At 39.0% G+C, this 25,166-nt stretch overlaps 1 protein-coding gene and 1 long non-coding RNA gene across 2 annotated transcripts in view; one reads left to right on the top strand and one right to left on the bottom strand.

The window, feature by feature from the left end:
- The window catches only part of LOC146456785 (NACHT, LRR and PYD domains-containing protein 14-like), a 31,454-nt gene continuing 6,288 nt past the window's right edge, over window positions 1-25,166 (bottom strand). Inside the window, exons 5-8 of the mRNA XM_085092763.1 lie at window positions 16,579-16,674; window positions 15,395-15,472; window positions 8,034-11,050; window positions 1-848 (exon numbers count right to left, since the gene is read on the bottom strand). Coding sequence (XP_084948889.1) covers window positions 729-848; window positions 8,034-11,050; window positions 15,395-15,472; window positions 16,579-16,674 — 3,311 coding nt within the window. The 3' untranslated portion in view covers window positions 1-728. The remainder of the gene's footprint in view (window positions 849-8,033; window positions 11,051-15,394; window positions 15,473-16,578; window positions 16,675-25,166) is intronic.
- On the top strand, window positions 22,230-24,060 carry LOC146456786 (uncharacterized). Its single transcript, XR_014858731.1, has 2 exons — window positions 22,230-22,346; window positions 23,423-24,060. It is a non-coding gene; the product is annotated as an uncharacterized LOC146456786 (long non-coding RNA).

Here is a 25,166-nt window from a genome sequence, read left to right as displayed (position 1 = left end):
TGATAGGGTCATCTTTCGCACACTTCAGATTACCATGGACTGTTTTGTTGGTCCCACCACTCCCTTCTTCATATAAACCTTATTTTAGGTCCCCAAGGCGTTCATAATTAGACGGGGATACAAGTCATAAATCTATGCTCGATGGGCGGACATGATTGAACAAGACTTTTCACAATAGCGAGAAGCCACTTAATACAGGTTTGACTTTTGACAAGGGTATGGTCAGTGGTGTAGCTCAAATAACCTGCACCTAATGCACCAAGTATCGGCCCGCACGCAACTGGGCGAATCTTCATGGCAATAACTTCGTGACATTTTTTTCACTGAGCACGTTTCACAAGTCCGGACGACATTTTTAATTTCTTCCATACTTTGTTCAACCTTACTTAACTTCAAAAGCTCCGTCATCTTTTAGTCAAATGTCAGAACACAACAGAAACACCAATGTTTGTTTACTTTTCCACGAAATTAATGACGTCTGAGCGCATTTTGATTGATGTTTGCACTTTGAATATTTGCGTTTTTTTAAGCAGATGCGTTAGCCAAAACAAAAATTAGAGTTCAATTTTGCCATGATTTTTGATAGAGAAAAACAACTTTAGTCCGCCCAGTGCCTACGGAGTCTCAGTTAATTGTACTGTAGTTTTGTGGCTTTAGGAAGTTCAGTGAGCTTCTGGTCTCTTGGTTACCTGTCCAAACTGTGCGGCTGATTCTCCTTGAGTTATGTTTCATTCAGTTTCGTCAGTGTCTTCAGCGTATTCAATACTCCTGCCAAAAAGACTCTCCCGCTCCGCTTTAAATTCAGCCTCTGTGCGCAGTCGAAATCTCCGAGTATGTTTATCCCTGGTCTGAGAGAGAAGGAGAGTGAAAAAAAAAAGCAACGAATGAGAGATCAAGAAAAGTTACTTGCACGATTGTTAAGCTGGGTCTAAAAGGCAACGCAAATAAGAACAAATTGCAAACCAAAAAAGGTCACAACCCGAAAGGCGACTGCATAAATGGGACGATTAATATTTGGTAAATCTTTTCCAAGCTTAAGATAACGGCAATGGCGAAATATTGAAATTAAGGCGAAGAAGAAAATTAAATGTGCGAGGATTGGGGAGAAGGTAAGCTCTCAAAATTAAGATAAATCCAAGAACAATGTTTTGGCCATTCTGTACGTAGAGGGTGCACTGTTGTCATCCATCTGTTAATGTACAAAGGTATGATTTATTTAGAGAGGTACTGCTACATTCACTTCTCTCATCACTACTTCCGCCTTTGGAAAAAAAATTTTCTCGGAAAAAAATATTACATTTGAAAAAGGAATATCACAATGAGCGAGGGTGACGTTTCCATGTTTTACGTAACATCATTTTCAAGACTAGATGTAATTACCATTGGAAGGTTAATTTTGATAAAAGATTTTCAAACATTCCAGCATGGCGTGAATTTAATACGAAATACCTAATCTTGCACATAATGAGTTGCCTTGTATATTAAGTTCCTGAATGAAAAGTATTTCGCAAATTAGACAGTAAAATGTTTTTCTACACTTGCAGAGTACGCAAACCTTTTTGACAGGTCAGATTTAATAAGTCAAAGTTGATAGGTACCGCGCTCGAAATGTCCCCCTACCCCCAAACTGACCTCGAGAAAGTCTCCAATTTTTTGCACCCTTAACCAAAATGTTCCCCAAATAAGTTTTGGAATGATGTTTCAACAGGCTATTGTGGAGTGACCAAAAACAAACAAAATTGGCAAAATTTTCACGTATTTATACATTTAAGGAACGTATATAAACAATTTCACTCATCGTCTTTTTTTAATCATACAAAAGAAACCGCTGCTTTAATTATTAATAACAATTTGTACTCCAGCTAATAACATGTACCAAAGAAGAGATGCTAAGACAAGGCCATTATCATTTTTAACACTTACAAAAGATCGAAAAACGTTTCTTGATAACTTGAAATAAAACACTACAAGCACAACAAACGTCAATTGTAATGATAAACGTTGGAAAAAAAAACATAACTTGATCCGGCAAAGAAACCAACTGGTATCTTTTTAAGCTTGAATTCTTCAGAAAAAATTCAAAATGATAACAAGTTTATGAAATTGATAGCGCTCAAAAATCGACAATATGAACGCGTCGTACATTTTATCAAACGGCGTTATTAAAACCCAGTTACGGTTTTAAATAGATTTTCCATTCAACAAAATAAAACGTTTGCCACTACATTCACCTTAGCTTGCAAAGTACTTATGCAGTAAAATTCAAACGTTTTTAAAACTAAAAGAATTGTTGGCTCTGTTGCCTTGAAATCCTATCATATAACCATTTCATTGGATTTTCTTCGATCAACTTTACCCGCCTTGTTTGAAAACGGTGGATTGTGTGTTCTCTCAGTTGATAACCGCTATAAACTGAAAGCTGATAAATATTGTACTAATTGTACAAAATGAGTTAAAGTTCCAAAAACGCTCCACCTTTTCGGTTCTATTTTCTTTTCATGTACAAGATGAAATAAGAAAGTAATAGGTACGGCGGAACCCGGTTTTTACGGAAACTTTTGCATGTCCCTTAGCGTCCGTATTTACCGGTTTCTCAGAATAAACGTCACGGACACATGTTTCATCGATATAAACATTCAAGAATACATTAAAGCAACAGGACGATGATTAACCTTGTTAACTGTACTACAGAAAGAAACCTTACGCTCATTCAAACAGTCTTGCACTCATCGGCATACGGGAAACATTTTTTCAGGAGGGATGAATGAAATTAATTTGCCCGAATGAAACTTGTTGTTAGCTTGTGCAGAGAGAAGGTGGTGTCGGGGCTGCGCATTAGCGAGTGATCGTAAAGCGGGGTTTCATTGTAATGTGACAAAAAAATGTATATCTTGTAAAACAGTGTTCAAATGTCTACCGGTCTTAAAACGCGGCGTTGCCAAAATTATCAAGGAGAAAGTTGCTTCCAATTCCGCAGTGAAGCATGCCATTCCGTTCTGAAACTGAATTAGTTGGGAATCATTTCGGCTCCGGCAAGCGTGAAAAAAATTGGGGATCATTTCAGTTCCGAGGGCTATACAGATAATGAGCATGTGCTTTACAATTGAGGATCGTGTGGTTAAGTGTGATCGAGTTAAGGTTTCGGTAGCATTATCAAATTCTTTTTTCTTTTTGGGGTCGCAATGGGCCGAGAGGTAAGACTTCGGGCCACGAGTTATTGTTCTCAGTCTCGCTTTTTGTACTCGGGTGGCACGAGTAAAGTTTTCTGTCACGTTATCAAATTCTTCGCGTTCTTTGCACTCGAGCCGTGAGGCGCCGAGTTAAGAACTCGGGGAAGGGGAGGGGAGGGTCCCGAACTCCCTCATTTTTTTTCGCTTCCTTAGCTCCCCCTCCCTTTCCCCGATGTATTCTGCGAGTCACTTTTCTTTCGAATCAAACCATTTGGCGTCGGTTGTGAAGCGTTCGTGAACGTTTCCCTTAGCGCAGAGACGATTCTGGAGTCGTTAGAGCAAAAAGGTGAAGGCAATGATAGCATGTCGAGGTCGAGTGGCGATGAAAGCGAAAACGTAAGGATTAAAGCCCGTGGATGAGGATTATAGCATAAGAGAAAAGGAGGTAGCTTGAACATGGTGCATTCCGTTTCGTCTGATTAGCGAGGGTGACAGTTGTGCAAGAAATCATGAATCTTTGGAAGGTTTGTCGCACGAGCAGCACGCGCATGAATTTAACTCCGCATGATGTAGATGGTGGGCACTGATCGAAAACGCGAATAGAAAATCGAAACAGAAAAGTATAGTGAGGTTTTGCAGCTTTCTTTGGGACCCTCGCAAGACGCTTCAGAATGCTCAGAAAATTCACAGAATTCCAAAGATTCGAATGCAGACCTCACCACAAGCAACGCGAATGTTTTACAGAAGAAAAATGGTCATGTCGAATCGAACAATCGATCGCAAGTGCACGCTGCGGAAGGGGAGAAAAAAGAGACAGTTTCTGACTTAGTGAACGCTTGGAATAATAGGACAGCAGAGGTGCTCGATGTTTAGGTGAATCAGTAGGATCCATTAGCCTCTTATAACTTTCAAAGGTCATCTTTAAGAAATGCCGAAATCCACGTTTGAGAAAACTGCTGCTCTTTAGCTTTTATTTTAATGTCCACGCCTTAGGTTTTCATCCAGAGACTTACAAGTTTGAACTTCGCATAATAAACATCAAAATAGCCCCAAAAGAAAGTACCGCCAATAAGACTTTACAGAAAAGTAATCGGTGACGCGATCGCTATCGTGTCACACTCAGTCCTGCGATGACAATTCTCGTGTTTGATTCCTCCGCCGGAAAATTCCTGAACCTTCATGGGTTATCGCGCGGAGCATTTTTATTACGAAATGCGAAACAAGGCACGTTCAGAAAAATTGACGGGCCAAGGAATACATCACTCACGACAAATCATCCGAACGTACTTGCAATTTTGTCATCAGTTTTCCAGAAGGAACCGTTTTGTCAACAAACTTCTTTAATTTGTGCCCTAGAGCTCACAGAGCTTTGTCTGGCTAAATCATGTTTCATATCGTTGATACATCTGAGTAAAAGAATTTGAGCTTATATTGATAAGTTGATATTAGAGTGTTTATGTCAGTGTATGTTAAATATAGGAGATTTAGAAATTGTCAATTGTACAGAAATTTTCATCCATCGTCGACAAATGCTTCCCAAGAACCACCCAATAAACAAGATCTTCAACAGATACACACTAAAACTCAGCTACTCATGCATGCCAAACATGAAAACCATCATCGCATCACATAAAAAAACAGATACTCTCAAAGGTAGCAACAACCCCAAACCAAAATCATGACCCGAGCTGCAACTGCAGGAAGAAAGCAGAATGCCCACTTGATGGTAAATGCCTCCAAGCGAACGACGGTAACAACAACAGAATCGTACGTGGGACTGGCATCAAGCTTTAAAGAAGACCAAAGAACGATACCGAAACAACAATACATTCTTCCGAAACGCCAACAGACGCAATGCAACGGAACTATCTGAACAATATATGGACCCTGAAGGACGCAAACAAAACATTTCTAATTAAATGGAAAGTACCCAAAAAGTGCAAAACCGATAATACCACTAACAAGAAATGTAACCTATGTCTTCACGAAAAGTTTATTTCCGTAGAAAAGATCTTAGTAGCCAGAACAAACGCAATGAATTACCAAGTTCAAGTCCCTACAGCAATACTGAGATATGTACTCAAAACCTCTGGAATAACGTAAAGTAACCGTTTGTATCATGGCACGTGAATTGTATCACGCCACGAGCATTAGTATTTTATGGGTCTTGACAATCGGCGAGCCATGCGAGGCAGACGTGTGAGGCACTCAGGTTAGCCTAAAAAAAAAAAAAAAAAAAAAACACTCCGGTTAGCTTAACGGTTAGCATTTATGTTGGGGGTTGTTCATGCCTCGCACGTCTACCTCGCATGCCTCGCATGCCTCGCATATTTTCCACACTCGTATTTTATCGCCCAGCAAACGCTTGTTTTAAATCACCAGTTCGAATGATTTCACAAATCCAAACCCTCATATGAATAGATATGTACCAAAAACCTCTTGTCAGTGTAAAGTAATGTAATCGTTTGAATCATGGCACGTGAATTCTATCATGGCACGTGGAATTGTATTTTATCGCCTAGTAGCTGCTTGCTTTAAATCGCCAGTTTTTGATTACTTTATATACTTTACTGTCATTCGTTGAAGCTGCCTGATGAGTGTAGTCAGCTCCTGACCAAATACGAAACAGAGCTGTAGCAATAAAACGATAAATCACTTCTGAAGTCTGAACTATTTTTTCCTGAGTGTATATCTCTATATCTATCGAGTTGGGGGAGTTAGCGATGCTGGGAGTTATCACTGCTAAAAGATCGTAGGCTTACGCACCAAGCAGTCAAACATGGCCCGAGTATAAGCTGAAAACAGCTTCTTGTTTGTTCTGAAATGCGCGGGCAAAAGTGCTGCTTTGTGTAACCAACATTTTCAGTATTCAAGAACTTAAGCTATCGTTCAAAGTAAAAAGTAAACTTTTGTTTAAATTCAGCTTTCAATGTTAATTGCCTTTAGTCTTCATAAAGATCTTACAAAAACATCGAAACGATGATTCGCGCTATTTTGATGCTTCAACAAGCAACTTGATATTTGGAAAAAAAAAAAAGAGGCAAAGAAGTATCTATGTCCTTAAATTTTCTCGCAAAAAAAAAAAATAATAAAACAACAGGACTGTGACTGCGGTAAACTTTACTTCACAGATTGAGCGAGCAATGCTTTACATGTATGTACACAGAGACGAGCCCGTACAATAATCTCTAAGAATGTACAGAAATTCTTTTCCTTTGACTTTTTTTTTCATCACGTTTTAATTTACCATCCACCTTTTACTATCACCAATCGAGTCTCTATTCTGACTTCCCAAGAGCAAACGCACCCCACAAACATTTCATTTCGAAAACGGTTGTGAAAATGGTGTGCAGTTAACAGCGATGTTTCTTCAGTAATTGAAAAAGTTCAAGACAATCAGAACAATAAATCCCTTCTGGGAGAGGGTAGAATTTAATCAAGGTTTAATGAATAAATCAAATAATGATTTGACGTCACACAGGAAGGGATGAGTGGGTCCCCTCTCTCGTGATATGTGCCCGAATAATAGATTTTGATTGGCCTGCTTTTGTTGAAGACAATCAGAACAATACATCCCTACTAGGGGAGGACATATTTTAATGCATAAATTAATTTGTCGATTTGTGACTACGACGAAGAAAAAACAAGATGCCACTCTAATGGCATTACACGGAATGCTTAATGTAGCCCCAATTATTCCCCATCGTATGTTTCGCAGATATTTAAAAACTATCCTCCCTTGGCAATTGAAATAATTGTCTGAATGGTTTTATTCAGATATATTGCGTGATACTTATCGTTGTGTTACTAGGAATCATACCAGAAATAACTATGCAATAACGTCATGACCCCGCTGAACTGGTCTGGCCTCCTCTAGCTCTAATCCTTTGCGTTGATTATTCGATCTGCTTTTTAAAGCGGACTTTCTTTGCTGTGAACTCTCCCAATTTCCACTGTTTCAACTGTCGAGTACTACCTAGAAGTTACTATTTCGATTTACTGCTTGAAAAAGGTTTGTTTTCTCTCTGAAAACGGCAGATCAGAGTCTTAAATTCATACGTATGGCCGCCATTGAACAAAAACAACTTTTCGAAATGATGACTTGCTTTGACGTCACACAGGTAGAGATAAGTGGGTCCCCTCCCTCGTGATATACGCGCCGATAATAGATTTTGATTAGGCTGTTTTTGTTCAAGACAATCAGAACAATAAATCCCTTCTGGAAGAGGGTAGAATTTAATCAAGGTTTAATGAATAAATCAAATAATGATTTGACGTCACACAGGAAGGGATGAGTGGGTCCCCTCTCTCGTGATATATGCCGAATAATAGATTTTGATTGGCCTGCTTTTGTTGAAGACAATCAGAACAATACATCCCCACTAGGGGAGGACATATTTTAATGCATAAATTAATTTGTCGATTTGTGACTACGACGAAGAAAAAAAAAAAAAGATACCCGACCGAAACCTAGACACGGCCTGCCCTGCGGGCATTTCGTGTAATAATGAAAAATAATGAAATAAAATGAATCCCTACGCATTGTTCCCTCACCAAAGTGATTTCAGATTCCAAACGTGCTCGATAAATAAAATTAAAAAATCAACACTGCAAACAAACATTGTTCGGCGATTTCCGTTATTTAAAACGTTAGTTCAGTAAAGTAATAAGTTAAACTCCTTCTAACAATTAACATAATCCTTCTAACAATTAACATAAGTTAAAATCCTTCTAACAATCGAACTAAAGTTTCTCCTGTGCAGTATTGATTTCTTGAAACAAGCTAACGGGGAGTTTTTCAAGTATTAAAAGGTAAAATATACAAAGAGTAAATACAAAATAAAATGAAAGTAAAAAACTTACATGGTAATCTGTGTCCAAGTGGATCTCCGTTCCCTGCACTGCTGCACACATCTCACTTGCTTCTTTCTTTGTCATCTGAACACCGTTCAGCCCCAGGCCCCACGGCTGAGGAATACTACTGAGATGCTGAGTCAGTTCAGTTACTCCTCGGCCCACTGGATTGTGGGATAGGTTAAGCCACTCCAGCTCCGGCAGATCTTTTAGTGCACGGGCAACAGCTGTGACTTCCTTTTCACCCATCTGTGTACCCATCAGGCCCAGGTCAGTCAGATGAGGCACGCTGGGCAAGTGTGTGGCAAGCTCAGTGATCCCCTGACCCAGCGGGTTGGACGATAAATCAAGATTCTTCAAGTTTGAAATACTTTGTAGACTACGGGCAACAGCTGTGACTTCCTTTTCACCCATATGTGTTACGCTCAGGTCCAGCTCAGTCAGATGAGGCACGTTTAACAGGTGTTTGGCAAGCTCAATGATCCCCTGACCCAGCGGGTTGCATGATAAATCAAGATTCTTCACCTTTGAAATACTTTCTAAACTACGGGCAACAGCTGTGACTTCCCTTTCACCCATCTCTGTTTTGCTCAGGTCCAGCTCAGTCAGATGAGGCACGTTGAACAGGTGTTTGGCAAGCTCGCAGATCCCCTGACCCAGCAGGTTGGATGATATATTCAGCACTTGTAACTTCCGGACAAATTTAAGAGACTCGGCAAGTAGCCGACACTCTTTATCTCCCATATGAACATCTGACAAGTTGAGTTTGGTAAGTTGTGGTAAATGGTGAAGGTTCTCAGCCAAATTACTGAGAGTGCCATGCAAATTATTACGTGACAAGTCGAGTTCATGCAAATTATGGGCCTGGTGAAGTTGCTTGAAAATGTCAATCGCGGACTTGGCTGTTAAATTAAGAAATCTAAGTTTTAATTGATAAAGACTGTTAGTGACGGGAATGCATGAGAACAAACTTTCTTTCAGCTGATCATTGCAGGATTTCAGGTTAGTAGAAATGTCTATGACTCGAGGTACATTCACAAAAGGCAATGCGTTAGTTACAACCGTAAGGTCCTCACTTGTTGGTTCCATAAGCTTTATCCCTCTGACGAATGACAGAGAATGGTTTTGTGTCCGGCCAGACGTGCTCTCAGTCTCATTGCTATTCATCCGATTCTCCACGTGATCAACAGACCTCTGAGGAGGAGACTCTGGTGCTGATGTGAGTGCACGGAGTAGTTCAATACACCGCAGATGGTCCAAAGTTAAATCTTTCTTAATGGCAGTTAAGTGGAGGATCATTTGCCCGCGTTCTTTTTTGAGAAAAAAATCGTTTACTTGCAGGTCATTGTACTTTTCTACTTCAGCCGTGGTATCACCATAACAGGTCACAAGGACAGTTTCCAAATCGCGCAGTAAGGACAACACATTGTGATCTACCTTTTTCCCGTAGCTTGTCAAAAATAAATAACATGGTCCAGGTAAATCGGAAAATTTCAATGCGTGTTCTGTGGCAACAAGGGGCAGCTGGTCTTCATCTATCACCAAAACACTGTTCACACACCGAAGAAATCGTGCGAGGATATCCTGTCTATCTGAGGCCCGACAACACAGTAGACAATCTAAACTGATCGTACGAAACTTTCTTTGATCTTCAGACAGGTCTTCATCAGACGGTGTTTCAGTGAAGCTGCACTCTATCAGACCTTCCTTCTCTCCTATTATCCGCAGGTGACTTAAGACAGCACTGGTAGCTTCTGATGACAACTCACACACAAATTTCAGAACTTCAACAATCTTCCGGACTTTTTCAAAGGAATGGACTTGCGACAAGCAGGTGAGTTTGCCTTCTTTCGCACTCGCCAGTTCCTGAACGATGAACCAGGCAGAGAGAAATTCCTGTATAGTCTTATGCAGGAAGAAAACGCCTTGTTCACGACGACGTGAGCTTGAAAGGTTGGAAATTTGAAAGAAACCGGCACCAATAAATTTCTCAATGAGAGCGCGAATGTCCTCAGGCAGTTTGCTGAGCTTGAAGTAAAGGCAGTCCTCCATAAGAGCATTAAATGCTAGCTTTCCTAACTTTGAGAGGTCTTCTTTGTATTCATCTACACTTGCAAACGTCTGCTCAGGATTTTTGGCTGCCACGTGATCAAACAGGGTGTCAAAAAAACTTTTGTACAGGTCCGCCCGAGAGGTTAAGAGTTCTGGATTTTCTTTGTCCTTCCAAGCTAGACATAGCATCAACAGAAGAAGCGGTATTTTCGCCATATCCCACAGGTGGCGTTCAGTCAAGAATTCAGTAAACTTCCCTACATCATCTTGGTGATGCAGGAACTTGAGTGCAAATTTTTTAATTTGCTCTTTACTTTCAAACCCATTGATCTCGAACTGAGCATGGCTTGGTGCTCTTAGCTCTTCCTCTTTTGTCGCCCGGGTTGTCACCAGAACAGTACAATCTGGCAGTCGAACTCCCTTCCAAATCTCATAAACAGGTGATGATTTTTCACAGCTGTACTCATCAAAGCCATCCAAAACAAGCAGGACTTTCTGCTGGTTCTGAAGAATGTATTCATACAATTTATTAAATACCGTCGGGTCGTCAACAGACAACAGTTCAGCTTCTTGTAACATGGAGGTGATGTCTTGAGTATTGCATACATTTCGCAGCTTAATAAAAAGTGAAATATCGAATCTCGTCAGGATTTTTTTCTCGCCCCTTGACCAGTCTACAGCAAGTTTCTTTGCAAAGGTGGACTTTCCTATGCCAGGCCTTCCGTACACAAGAATTCGTTTAGGGATGAGATGATGTCCGCGGCCCTCAAATATCTCAGTGTAATCTTCGAGCTTCTTCTTTTTTGTTCCAGCAAGTTTTCTGTCATCTCTCAGAAATGATAACTCCACATACACCTCGTCAATATCCATGGTGTCGTCTGGGTTCCAAGGAGTAATCATCACCTGACTCATGGTACTGTTGTATAATGAGCACAGTTGATTCTGACTCCACTCCAAAAATACAGTTGAAGAATCTGTTGGCGAAAAGAAGTACATCTCTACTTTAAAGTGGCCATATCGGAAATTTTTTTTATTTTCTTATCTGAATCTAAACATCATCCTAAGAACTTCAGTGAAAAAAAATTTTCGATTTGCATAAAACGCGAATTTTTTATGAATTTTATAAGACGTTCAAATTTGCCGCCATTTTGGCCCACCATTCGCATTAGTCTCCTCTCGGTTTAGCAAGAGCTGTGACGTAGATTCAGGAACACGTGACTTCAGCCTTTCTCTGGATCTCACTGAAAACAAGTCGCGGTATTTCTGCACGTCTCTCGAAAATGCCGGAAAGATGTGTTGCAGCGAGATGTGGAAACATCAAAGACGAAGCGAATGGAATAAGCATGCACAGGATTCCTTTCTTTGGCACCACATGCCCGCAAAGACTGAGGAGGCGAAAGAAATGGATCGATTTTATGCTGAAGCGGAGGAAGATGTGGACGCGCGCCTGGAAAGACCTCGTCCTTGTGCTCGATGGACTTCAATGACGTGGAATTTCACAAGGCTGATGAATTCAGGTTTAAACTTAAAACGTGAACTAAAGTAGGATGACATCGCGTTTGTGTTTATCCTTTAAAACAGCTAAGCGAAAGGAAGACGAAGACCAAGAGCCACCTACGAAGAGGAGCAGGGAAAAGCGAATGGTAAGCTTTCGAAGCTGAATATTCACACCCGCTTGTGACATTCTAAGCGTTGTAACCTTCTGAGGTTTATAGTTTGACCTCACTGTTAACTCAGTCGCAAGTTTTATAAAATATGGCGTAATTGTTTTGTTATATATTCTCATAGATCGTGAGATCCGCGAAGTTTCGTTGAGACCAAGCTCTCAAAAAATACTAGCACAAATGCTAGCACTGATGTAAATAGATCGACGCGAGAACAGTCGCACTCGGCGAACACAGAAAACATTGTAAGCCACGATGTAGATATAGGGTAGATAAACTGCAGCAAGAATTCAACGAGCTCAAACAAATATTGTACACACATGCGTTGCAGAATTCTGCAAACAATAAAAATGTTGAAAAGTATAACAGCGTTATCTCTGAAAACCTAACCACCACAACGGGGGTTCAAAATAAAAATAAGGCACAAAACAAATAACAAGCGCAAAGAGCGCAGAAAAAAAATTGGCTAAAAAACGGATTGAGACACAAAGAGAAAAACACGAGAAATTCATGAAGAATTTTTCAAACAAACAACTTAGCGACAGCCTGTTAGCGTTATTTCTAAAGGGCTCAAATTTGTCCCGACACCGGTGACAGACACGAATTACATTAGACGCCAACTCTTGTTAGACTTCGAACATTTCGCCGGACGTATGCGCCTAAAAGATACAATGGATTTCGTAAACTGTGGGACAGTGACAAAAAGGAAATTAACCTGTTCATTGGACAAGCTAACAACTTCCATCCTACAATTAAATTTACGGCCGAAATTTCAGAGAACGAGACAAGCTATTATTATCACAGTTCAACACGTGTCCTTCCTGTAGTTCCGCGAGAACAATGTCGCTAGTCAGCGCGTCCCAATTGCCTTCGAGTTCCTTGCAGCAGTAGCACTCGCTGATATTTGCTAGCAGATCACGGCTACAGTTACCACAAGTACATCTACATGGAAAATAATTCGTTCGAATGTATGTGAGTACTTGGCCATAGTTTTGACAGATGATAATGAAGAGCGCGTATGCAAAATGCAAGGTGAGAACTTTACCATCCACTAACACGCACTCTATTCTCCAAGCGTTTCGTTAAATCTTTCTCGAGTCGTCGCTTCTCCTCTTGCTCCTTGCGAAATCTTTTTAGCCATTCTTCGTCTGCTATAGGCTCGTCCGTGTACGGTTCGAGTGTATCATCATCTTCACACGTATTAATTGTTTCGTGGACGCCATCTATCGCCTCGACTTCGACGCTTTCAAATTCGTCCTAGCTGCTTTCTTCAGCGGTTTGCTCACTTTCCGTGTCAGATAAGTTTTCTGCCATGGAATATACTTATTTGGAGCTAAGTTTTTCCTTCCTACCGGTGAATCTGACGATTTTCTTTCTGCCGCGAATGTACTTTACTGAAGGTCAAGTGAGTGCATAGACTCGAGAGTTCCAGAATGTACGTCACAGACCATGTCACGTGGCCCTATTGTGAGCCCGTCGGCATTCTCATCAGCGGGGTGGGTGGACCGCAATAAAATAGGATTTTAAAGATTTGTAAAATTCATAAAAAATTCGCGTTTCATGCAAATCGAAAATTTTTTTCTCGGACGTTCTTTGCGTAATGTAAAGATTCAGGTGAGAAAATAAAAAAAATTCCGTTATGGGCACTTTAACTTTTTACATACGCACATAGGAAACATTTCTTTAGGGGGGGGGGGGTGGAGTAGAAAGGAGAAGGGATGTGAGACTGGGAATTGATAATTTTGCACAAACGACGTCAACAGATCAGTTATTTAGTTCGGATTTAATAACAGCAGAACCCATCCATAAAAAAAATGATAAAAATAACAAAAAATGCCGTTAAAAATGAAAGGTATATTTTTTAATGATGGAGAGGAACGAAACTTGTTCTCTAATCAATATACCGTAAAATTTAATTTCGGAAATAAGCCCCGGGGCTTTTATTTTTCAAAAGCCCTTTTTTGAGGGGCCTATATACGGAGGGAAATTTGCGTGACAAAATCGGCTGGGCTTATACTTGGAGGGAAAGCAGCGTCTCAAAATCGATTCGCCTAACTTATTGTTGTACGCCTTAACCAAGGTATAACCAAGTAAAAGAACTTTTCAGCTACTTTCAACTGTTTATTTCTTTACAATTTTATACTCTCAACAACTTGCAATGACAAGATCAAGTTGGAAGGCAAAGAAATATTTCGTCTAAGTCCAGTTTGGGTGCAGGGTGGTGGAATAGAACTTCCTTGAAAGAACTTTGTCTATGTACCGAAGAAATTCAAGGCAAGAGTGAAGAGTGAACTAAGCAAACAGCAATAAACAGTGACACTTTTTGAATGCCATTCAAGGGTTCTTTTACTTGAAATAATTTATGTGTTAATTTTATGGTACCGTTTTTGCTTTGGTTAATTTTGTATTTTGAGGCAATTTCTAATTTTAAGCCTCCGGGGCTTATATTCGGTTTTTTAACGGAAGATTTTTTGCGTTTCGAGTTTGGGGGGGGGGGGGGGGGGGGTTATATTCGGAGGGGTTTATTTTCGGAATTTTACAGTATAAAAGCTCTATATCCACACATCATAAAACAAGACGCCTGGAGCGTTTACTTTATATTGGGGGTAAGGATACATGTACCTAGCCAAAAACTTAATTAAAGACTCTGTTGGCAAGTCTTCGGTGGTCTAGTGGTAAGGTTCCCGCTTAGACTACATTCCACTACAGGGGATTTTTCCGTATTGTGACGAATCCGGAACATTTTAGTAGCGGATTCGTTTTGCCGTTTACACGCAGATGAGTTTATCCGAAATAAAAACGTCCCGGTTTGGTCGCGTCTCCGGAGATTTTGAATCCGAAATCTAAAGTGAATACTTTGTGTCCGATTACTGTTTAATCCGCAATGTTTTGTAGTGTAAACAGTTCTTTCAATGAATCCGGATAATTTTCCACCTACGATGATACCGAATCGACAGCTTTTTTGTGAAGACGTCGAAGAGGCTCACGTCCATATAAGCTTGCGAACTCTTTTCTGGTACAAACGAATGTAAACTATATGAAACATATATTTTGAACTGAGGATGAAAGATCAAACAGAAGAAAGATCCTCGCAGTTAGTGTGAACGGGATTGGTAGAACACTGCACCGGCATTGCATCGATTCTCGGGTTCGACTCTTTTTAGGTAACTTATTTTTCTAACTTAAAAAAAATCCTCCAAGTGTTTCTTATAGTTTGTGTATGAAAATTTAGAAACAAACAAGTGTTTACCAAAAAAGTAAAAGAATATCAAAATGAACATAATAGAATAATCTGGGACAGAGATAAACACGATTTACCGTCAAATTTTTTACCTTGTAAAATGAATAAAGACAGTCCTTCCCATGCAGCCCACATATTTACGGGCAAAAAAATAATAAATGAAAATCTGCCAAATATTCAGCATAATGTTCCACTAACCACTCTTGATCATCAATTTTAACTCCTGAAGATTGAGCAGATACTGAGAATTGAACCATTTTCACGGTTTTGTGGACAGCGTGAATACATTGTGTCACTTTGAATCAAGTTTAATTGGTGAATGTTAAATTTATAGGTTTTACAAGAAATTGTTAAATTCTCTAAATTAATCTGTTTCTAAAACTAAAAAGCTTCAGGTAAGTTAAGAGAAGTACCTCCAAGTCTGATGCGCTTGGGATCCTGGTTACTAGGAAATGATGACTCTCTCTTTGATTTCTTGTTTGAGCTACTGTCTGATGAATCAAAGATAAAAAAGAAATCTAGTAACATCAAAGCAGTCTGCGAGATCAACATAGCAACCATATGACGTGAATTTTTCGTAATTTCTGCACATTTGCTTGACATTAAAACTCGACAATGCCATGTGACACAGGTGACTACAAACTTTAAAACAATTTTTATATAGTTATGCCAGTTCCTCGCCCCAGCCCCCTCTGGTAAGGTTACAATAAAGGCACTGTGGCTGGGTGGGTAGAGTTGCTGATTTGTTATCCTCTCTGCTGGCCACTTTGGTTCAGTAGTCCTGTTATCAACTCTTTGGCCTGAAGGCTAATCATCTGATCAGCCTCCAAACAATAACCATGTTTAAGATTTTATGTTAAACTGACAATGTTCCTTTTAGAAGTTTACAGTGTCTCCAATAAGCAATGCAGTGCTAAATACGTTAGCAGGTAAATTAAGTGATTTATTAAAATATATTCAATGTGGCCGAGAGACCTGAGCTGACAATACAGGCTGTGCGCTTTTAAGCTCAGATGAAATGACACTTTATTAAGTTCAGCAAACACAAGGGGACAAAGATCCAGGAACTAAGTCCCTGACACAAATTTCTTATAGTGTTGTTTAATTACTGCTTAAAAAGGCCATGGAAATTAAAGTGAATTTTTCAGTACTGGTCAAGTTTGTCCCAAGGTTGCCATTCAACTGCATAAAAAAATTACCAACTTTTCAGTGTCCACCCAAGATAAATACTTTGCCAATTAACTTACCAAAAATAAAATTCCCTGATTTTTCAGTGACGTTGTAGACGGGATTTAGACTCTTCACTGAATTGACACAAACATCCCTGTCTTTTCTCTGCGTGAAAATTTGCCTGTCGCAAATAGCATGTTAGTGTTCATATGCTACGTTCGCTCCAAGCCAAACATTCTTCACCTGAAGTCAATTTTGCTTAGCTCCTGCAGATGACATGGACATTTACACTAAACTCATCATGGGAAGGCTAAAATTCTTTACATCCCGGTAATTTATGAAGTGAACATAAATATCACCTAGCTCCTATGAACCAAGAGTGCATAACCTACTCTAATGTAACTTATAAATAGGAATTAATTATAACCTGCATGTTCTGAAGCTGTAGAAAAACTTTGCTGAGAGGCCTGGGCACTAGAACAGGATGACACTGGTGCTTCTTTACTTGATGCCAAAAGAACATCTAAACAAACAAAATAAAAAAGCTTTGTTATGATGTGGAATAAAAAGTGTTCACACTAGTAGGTTTGGCTGAGGTTTTCAAGCTTGTGAGAAATGTATATCTACTTCATAGATCAATGAATCATACAACTGCTATGGGTTGAAATTCAAAGATCCATTTTTGTCTACCAGTTTTTAAAATTAACCTTCAAGTTTCTTTCAGTACTTAAACATTTTGTGTCAACAATTTTTGAGTCACAAGCTGAAAGGTTACAATTTCCTTCTATAATTTCAGTTTTGGCTTGCTTAGGTGATTTTCTTGCGCTAATTCTGTAAACAACCCCAAGTTCATCCATCTGTTTGTTGGAAACACAGTCCATGACCATATTTAGAAGACATGTGCCAAAATTAAGTTTTCATTACCAGTCTCTCGCATTTTGGTCACTCACATTTTCAACATGTTAAAAATGGCACAATCCTTTTGATGACTTTGATTAGCACCTGTGTTTACTTGGTTTTGTCTGCCGGTTGATCAATGTCCAGATTTTTTCCCAGGTGGAAATCTTATTAAGATCTTGTAAGATCTTGCAAGATCTTGTAAGAATCTTGTAAGAATGAAAATAACACTAAGATCTTAATAAGATATTGTTAAGATTTGTTAAGATTTCAGATCTTAATAAGATCTTACGACACTTCTTTACAAAATCTTAATGCAAACTATACAATCTCCAGCATTTTAAGATCTTAAAAGTTCTTACAAGATCTTACTAAATTCTTGTAAGATTCTTGTAAGAATCTTGAAAAAATCCTCAACCTAACAATCAATAAGATCTTAAAAAATTTTAATAAGATCTTATCCATTTCTTAATATTTTCTTATTCAGATCTTATCAAAATTTGTGACAAGATCTAATAAGAATTCTTGTTAAGATCTTAAGAATTAACTTACAAGAATCTTGTTAAGATCTTACTATGAGTTAAAAATAAGATCTTAAACAGATTTTGATAAGATCTTACCTATTTCTTAATGTTTCCTTAATAAGATCTTAATCAAAATTTGTACCAAAATCTTACAACCAATTTTCTGATTAAGATCTTACTACCTTACAATTATCTTGGTAAGATCTTAGCACGAATACCGGTAATTAAGAAAAAGATCTTTTAAAAACAGTTTTTATGAAGATCTAGTAAAAAAAAAAACCTTCTGTTATCTCAATTCTTTATTAAGACCTCATAATATCTTACAAGAATCTTCACAGGATCTAAGAATAAATGCCAGCAAGACTCTCTGTGATAATCTCTTTCTTCAGTGTCCTAAGTTGATAAACGCTATGTAGACTTGTGTGTTTCTAAAAAAAGGCTTAAAAGATATGACTGTCAAGACTTACAGTTTGCAGTTTACAGATTGTATTCGCATAAAAAAAAAACTTAATGCACCGTCCTACACTGAAACGCATTTGTGAAAACACGAATACCTACAAACCTTCTTTGATGAATCTAAACTCCATTTAATGCCAAAAAGAACAACAGTGCTTTGAATCATAATTCCTACGATTTTCATGTACAATGCTAGCTTTTAAAATGAGCAAGAAAACGTGGATAAACGCGGGCCGGAATCACACTGAATCACAGGGCCGAATCACAGCATGGCAACACCGGCAGCCATCTTGGATTTCATTCAGACTGGGAAGACTGGGCACCATTTTGGTCAGCAGATATGCCACTGCAGGCTCGGAGAAAGACCGTTTCATGTTAGATTTTAGGCGAATCATTTCACAGGTATCCCAAGCTGTATGAGCGTTAAATAAAGACCTTTGTTTTGACCTTTGTAATTTGAGTGTCACGATGATCTGAGTGTTACGCAATGGCGTAAATTATAAGGGTTTGTATGGGAATTTACGAACGTGTTTTGGAATCGAAAATAAATGGCATGAATTGAAAAAAGAAATGGCTTACGTTGTCTCCTCGGTATCTTGCCAGTGTTTTTGTGCCGTATTTTGGCCATTTCAGCGCGATTTAGTGGGTTTTAGGTTTGCTGATTTCCTCTCTATATATAATCTCCCCAAGGTAGGTTACTGCAGCGCGAGGCTCGGCAGATCTCCGAATAATAAAACAGCCGTTAATTCGCCCCAAAAGCTCCAATCGTCTCGAAATTCCACATAGAGCTCGCACCATAGCTCCTCTAACCACTCGCTTCCTTCATCGGACGAAAACGTCCGCGGAACGGGAATTTCACCCGGCAAAACTCAAGACGCTTTTCCATCACAGACCTTCGAAACATGCTTGATTCGTATGTTCCGTGCACCGACGGTTGGAAAATCGCCTTAGCAGCCAGGCCTCCAGGTTCAAATCACTTGCCCACCCGGTGGGACAGCGGCCAATTCTCGACCACAACAATAACACTCTCCCTCCGGGCCCTGCCAAGAGCGGATTGTCTCCATTGTGTTACATTCACCAATCGGAGTAAAGCAATATTTAAATAGAGGATTTTCTCGTCGTTTGAATTGAAAAGGGGAAAGCGGTTTAACATGCATACGTAAGGCGAACATCTCTATTGAAGATGCTTTCAAAACATCGCGACAGCAATCGAGGCGGCGAAAATTTCGACAAAGCGCCGAAACAAGTCAGAGCGTGCGGATATTCACCAGAGTGGAAGTTATGGTGAGTACTGTTTACATTTACGCCAGAGAGTAATAAAAATTATATTTATATTTAAGAAAACTGAGTTTATATTTATAATTAAGACAACTGACTGGGGGTATTGGCAAAGGCATAAACAATAACTGAGATCTAAGGCAGAAATTAATTCGCATCCGCACTATGTGTCACGAGTTTGAAATATCTGCGGCGACATTATTCTTTGTGTTAACCTGAGTATTAACTGTCTCATAGGGTACTTGGAAACTACGAACACGCACCGGATGAAATCGTCCTTGTCAACGATATCCTTGTACATTCGAACGAGAAAAAAGAAAATTCTGAGACAGTTTTATCCCGTCAGATGTTAGGATGGATCATCAACGATTCGTTTGATGGAAAGGTTTGTGTCGTACAAAGGGGGTCCAGAAAAAGTAGACAACGGGCTTATTTAAACCTTAGACGGAAAAGGCTTCAGGTACTAAAGGATGACTGTATTGCAACAGATGGGAGCTCCTACAGCTGTATTACGTCGTTGCAAAACCTACAGATTCCAGGTAATTGGCATTCTATCACTGACCGTCATGATCAAGTTAGTTTTATTCGCCACGAAAACTGGGAATTTTGCGGCCAAAGAGGGACCACTGAACTTTTGGTAAAGGAAACCAAACCACATGAAGTTTCACTTACAGCCAAGTCCCATTGTAGCACTGTGGACCTAAAAAATAACCTCAAATTTGACAATATGTTTAAAGACACACCTATTGAAGAGCAAATTTTACTTGCTATGAACTATATTGATCAATCCTCCCTTTGCTTTGGTTTTCAAGACGATGATGATTGTGTTTTAACTACTTTACCTCACGTGACTGGTATTCTGCAGGAATTGTACCCAGTTGAAAATCAAAGCAAACGAGTGTTTGCTCACAATTGTTTAGTACTGAGTGGTTCTGGGGGAATTTGTGCCAACTGTGCTCGGCTTCGGTTAACAAGCGCAAACCGAAAAAGACGCAAAGAAAACCAACCAGTCATTCATCCCAAGTGCAACAAAAGGTTTATGAGCAAAGAAGAAGTGCAACTTCAGTTGAAAATGGAACAAACAGCTCGGTATAACGCAGAAAAACGAGAGCAATATTGGCGGGAGAAGTTCAAGAAGGAATGCGTTGACGTTGTACATGATGACCAGGAAGACCTCCTAGAAATGTTCGCTGGTGTACAGCAAAAAGATGTCCCAGAAAACATGCAGTGTTTGTGGCAGGAACAGGAAAAAATTCATCAAACCAAAAGCAAAAACGGGTACAGATGGCACCCAAAGTAAGCAACACAGTCAAACGATAAGTTAACCGGAGGGCTTAATTAAGGGAGAGAGGGATGCAAAATTTATGTCACCTCACATATAGACAATGGAAACACAAAATCATGGGTGAAGCTTGACTCATTTTGTCGAAATTTGCAAGGGATTAAACTCCTCCACTAATTTTATTGGGACCCCGGATAAGTTGTTACCTAAATTTTGCGAAAGGAAAGCTTCTGGCGTTTATCGAGAGATTACATTAGAAGTATGAACAAAGCTTTTGACAACACACATCATAAATTCAAACGCTGTTCTAACTCCCCCACTGGATGAATTTATCCGCCATTCTTTAAATAACAGGGGCCTATGATGACAACAAGTGGCATCAATTTAAATTTAATTACTGTAATATAATATACAATCAATGATTTGTAAAGCATGTGCATTTAATAGGCCAATGGTTTCCTTCACTGAAGTTCATTATAAATATTTATTTCAAGAGGTGCGTGTTCGTAGTTTCCAAGTACCCTATGAGACAGTTAATACTCAGGTTAACACAAAGAATAATGTCGCCGCAGATATTTCAAACTCGTGACACATAGTGCGGATGCGAATTAATTTCTGCCTTAGATCTCAGTTATTGTTTATGCCTTTGCCAATACCCCCAGTCAGTTGTCTTAATTATAAATATAAACTCAGTTTTCTTAAATATAAATATAATTTTTATTACTCTCTGGCGTAAATGTAAACAGTACTCACCATAACTTCCACTCTGGTGAATATCCGCACGCTCTGACTTGTTTCGGCGCTTTGTCGAAATTTTCGCCGCCTCGATTGCTGTCGCGATGTTTTGAAAGCATCTTCAATAGAGATGTTCGCCTTACGTATGCATGTTAAACCGCTTTCCCCTTTTCAATTCAAACGACGAGAAAATCCTCTATTTAAATATTGCTTTACTCCGATTGGTGAATGTAACACAATGGAGACAATCCGCTCTTGGCAGGGCCCGGAGGGAGAGTGTTATTGTTGTGGTCGAGAATTGGCCGCTGTCCCACCGGGTGGGCAAGTGATTTGAACCTGGAGGCCTGGCTGCTAAGGCGATTTTCCAACCGTCGGTGCACGGAACATACGAATCAAGCATGTTTCGAAGGTCTGTGATGGAAAAGCGTCTTGAGTTTTGCCGGGTGAAATTCCCGTTCCGCGGACGTTTTCGTCCGATGAAGGAAGCGAGTGGTTAGAGGAGCTATGGTGCGAGCTCTATGTGGAATTTCGAGACGATTGGAGCTTTTGGGGCGAATTAACGGCTGTTTTATTATTCGGAGATCTGCCGAGCCTCGCGCTGCAGTAACCTACCTTGGGGAGATTATATATAGAGAGGAAATCAGCAAACCTAAAACCCACTAAATCGCGCTGAAATGGCCAAAATACGGCACAAAAACACTGGCAAGATACCGAGGAGACAAGGTAAGCCATTTCTTTTTTCAATTCATGCCATTTACTTTCGATTCCAAAACACGTTCGTAAATTCCCATACAAACCCTTATAATTTACGCCATTGCGTAACACTCAGATCATCGTGACACTCAAATTACAAAGGTCAAAACAAAGGTCTTTATTTAACGCTCATACAGCTTGGGATACCTGTGATCATTTTAGGCACGATTCAAGTTTTCAGCACACATTTCCTCTGGATTTTACCTCTGTTAAAGCTAAAAAATGATGGCTTCAAGCAGCAAACTGTGGACAATCACTTTTTAGAAAGAGGTAAGTTTGGACACCAATCATTTTGTGAAAGACTGCATGAAAATGTGTGATCATCCACTCAAATTACAAACAACATGGATCGTTACAGACAACGAGCATGCATATGTGCTTCTTGAAGTTTGTTGAGGTGGTCATTCCCCATTTAGTTTTTATACAAAGCCTTTGAAAACGTTTTTATGGAGTAATTTGTAGCCGGGTTAATATCATGACAGTCTTGGTATAATCTGAAAACGTGAGTGATCGATCTTGATTTGGCGTGAAGATCAGTTTATGATCTTCGTGGAGTGTATGGCTCATTTTACTCAGATCAGGAACTAACAAGATTGTTACGGGTGAAAAGCTCACTGCAACATTGCCTAAAAAGTTAATGACAGCCTAGCCAGTCACTGTGATCACTCAGAAGAACTGACTTAAAGTGCACAATTTTCGGTTTTACTGTAGATTTTCAACTCCATTTTGTAATGTCAAGGTCGAGACTCAAGACTCCAGCTTCAGAGTCAAGTCACCAAATCCTGCTCAATAAAGTCACTTATATTTATGACTGTTGGAGTCTATTTTAACTGATTTAATTTTGTTGTAAATCGTGACTTCTGCTACTTCTACTCAGGAACTATAATACTAAATAAAATTTTGTAACTTGCATAATGACAGTATTTGATCAGTACTTGATAACATAGTTCATTAGTTGAAAATAGCAAGCAAAATAAAGGGAACACTAAGTAACAATCCTTTTGATCAATGCAATCATGTTTTCTTATAAAGAGTGACCTATTTCACTGCAGGCAGAACTACAATGTAAGTTGCACTGCCCAGACATACATCTGTACAGTTAACAATGAAATAATCATTATAATAATCTTTTTGTATTTGAGCATGGAATTTTCTTTTTACATCAAAGCCACATGTAAATTTAGACTTGGGTTTCCTATGAACAAGGCAGCCAGTGCTGAGTTGTCTGCATGTGCTACTACAAAACATTGTGAGAATGCTGAGTCAACTGAAGTAAGAGAATGAGATAACACTGTGTACTCTGGTCAGGACATAAGTTAACATGACTGTCTTATTTTCCTGTACAGGTCCCTCTAGCCCTGGAGGTGCAGCTGAATGAAATGTGGGAGAAGATTAATTTTTCTATATTTTATTAATTTTATAAGTTGGAGCTGGCAAGCAACACTTGCAAAGTGAAAGCATCCGTGGTATTTTTCTGAGCCACCACAAATTATGAAAGTGCATGTTTAGAGCCAGTTGAACTGAGTGAGCATCTGTGAGTTAAATGCAGACCTTGTGAGAAAAAAAAGGGTTTATTTTTATTTTTTTATGTTAGTTTACTTATTTTAGCTCATTTTTCTTACTCAAGATTCACTTTATTTCTTGAAGTCAAAAATCAACGAAGTGCTTGTATTTTAAAGGTAGTGAATTTTGACCCAAAATTGTGGTACCCTAATGACTCTGCCTCTTTGATCTCTGTGTAAATTTTCTGGGACACAATCAAACCAAATTGAGTTTAATGGGTTCACTTATTAATTTTTGAGTAAAACTCAGTTTCCAGTTCAGTTTATTGCATGATCTGTAAATAAAGGGGACAAAAAATTATCATTAAATAAAATAACAGGTTTTCTATAGATCATATAAACGGTTTTTTGAAGTCTTTGTTATAGTAATTTCACAATTTTATGGTGTGAGACCTTCTAATAAACTGTTGGTCAAATCTTGATTTTGTGTCCTATAATACCTCTTATGATGTCTTAAGCTTGAGATTGATTATTATATCTTGACTATCGACTTTAAATTCCTTACTAAGATTCTTATCAGATTTTGCTAAGATCTTGTAAGATCTTACTGTAATCTTACCAAGATCTTGCAAGAATCTTACAAGAATCTTGTAAGAATCTTGTAAGAATCTTACAAGATCTTGTAAGAATCTTGTAAGAATCTTAACTAAGATAAGATCTTGTTAAGAAACTTAATAAGAATCTTACCAAGATCTTGTAAGAAACCTGTAAGAATCTTACAAGGTCTTGTAAGATCTTGACTATCAACTGCAAGTTCCTTACTAAGATTCTTATCAGATTTTACTAAGATCTTGTAAGATCTTACTGTAATCTTACCAAGATCTTGTAAGAATCTTACAAGAATCTTGTAAGAATCTTGTAAGAATCTTACAAGATCTTGTAAGAATCTTGTAAGAATCTTAACTAAGAAGTAAGATAAGATCTTGTTAAGAAACTTAATAAGAATCTTAATAAGATCTTAATAAGATTTCCACCTGGGTTTACCTCAGTCTCCAGATTTTCAGTGTTTTGAGGTATTGAGAGGTCTGCTACTTTTGAACTAACAATAAAACATTGTCAGCTAAGACATCCTATGTGTATCATGTCTCTTGGATTATCTAACAATAAAACATTGTCAGCTAAGACATCCTATGTGTATCATGTCTCTTGGATTATCTAACAATAAAACATTGTCAGCTAAGACATCCTATATGTATCATGTCTCTTGGATTACCTAACAATAAAACATTGTCAGCCAAGACATCCTATAAAGTGTGGACAATATGCGAGCCAGCGAGGCAGACGTGCGAGGCATGCAAGGCAGACGTTCGAGGCATGAACAAAACATGCGAGGCATGAACAACCCCCAACATAAATGCTATATAACCGTTAAGCTAACCGGGGAGCTATTTAAGCTAACCGGTGTGCTTTTTGGGCTAACCAGAGTGTTTTTTAGGCTAACCTGAGTGCCTCGCACGTCTGCCTCACATGGCTCACTGGATCGCTGGCTTGCAGATTGTCAAGACCCCATCCTTTATGCATGTATCAT

Source organism: Pavona decussata, unplaced genomic scaffold (assembly GCF_977016875.1).
Source record: "Pavona decussata unplaced genomic scaffold, jaPavDecu1.1 SCAFFOLD_254, whole genome shotgun sequence".
NCBI lineage: Eukaryota > Metazoa > Cnidaria > Anthozoa > Scleractinia > Agariciidae > Pavona > Pavona decussata.
This window is presented reverse-complemented; position numbering and strand designations above follow the sequence as displayed.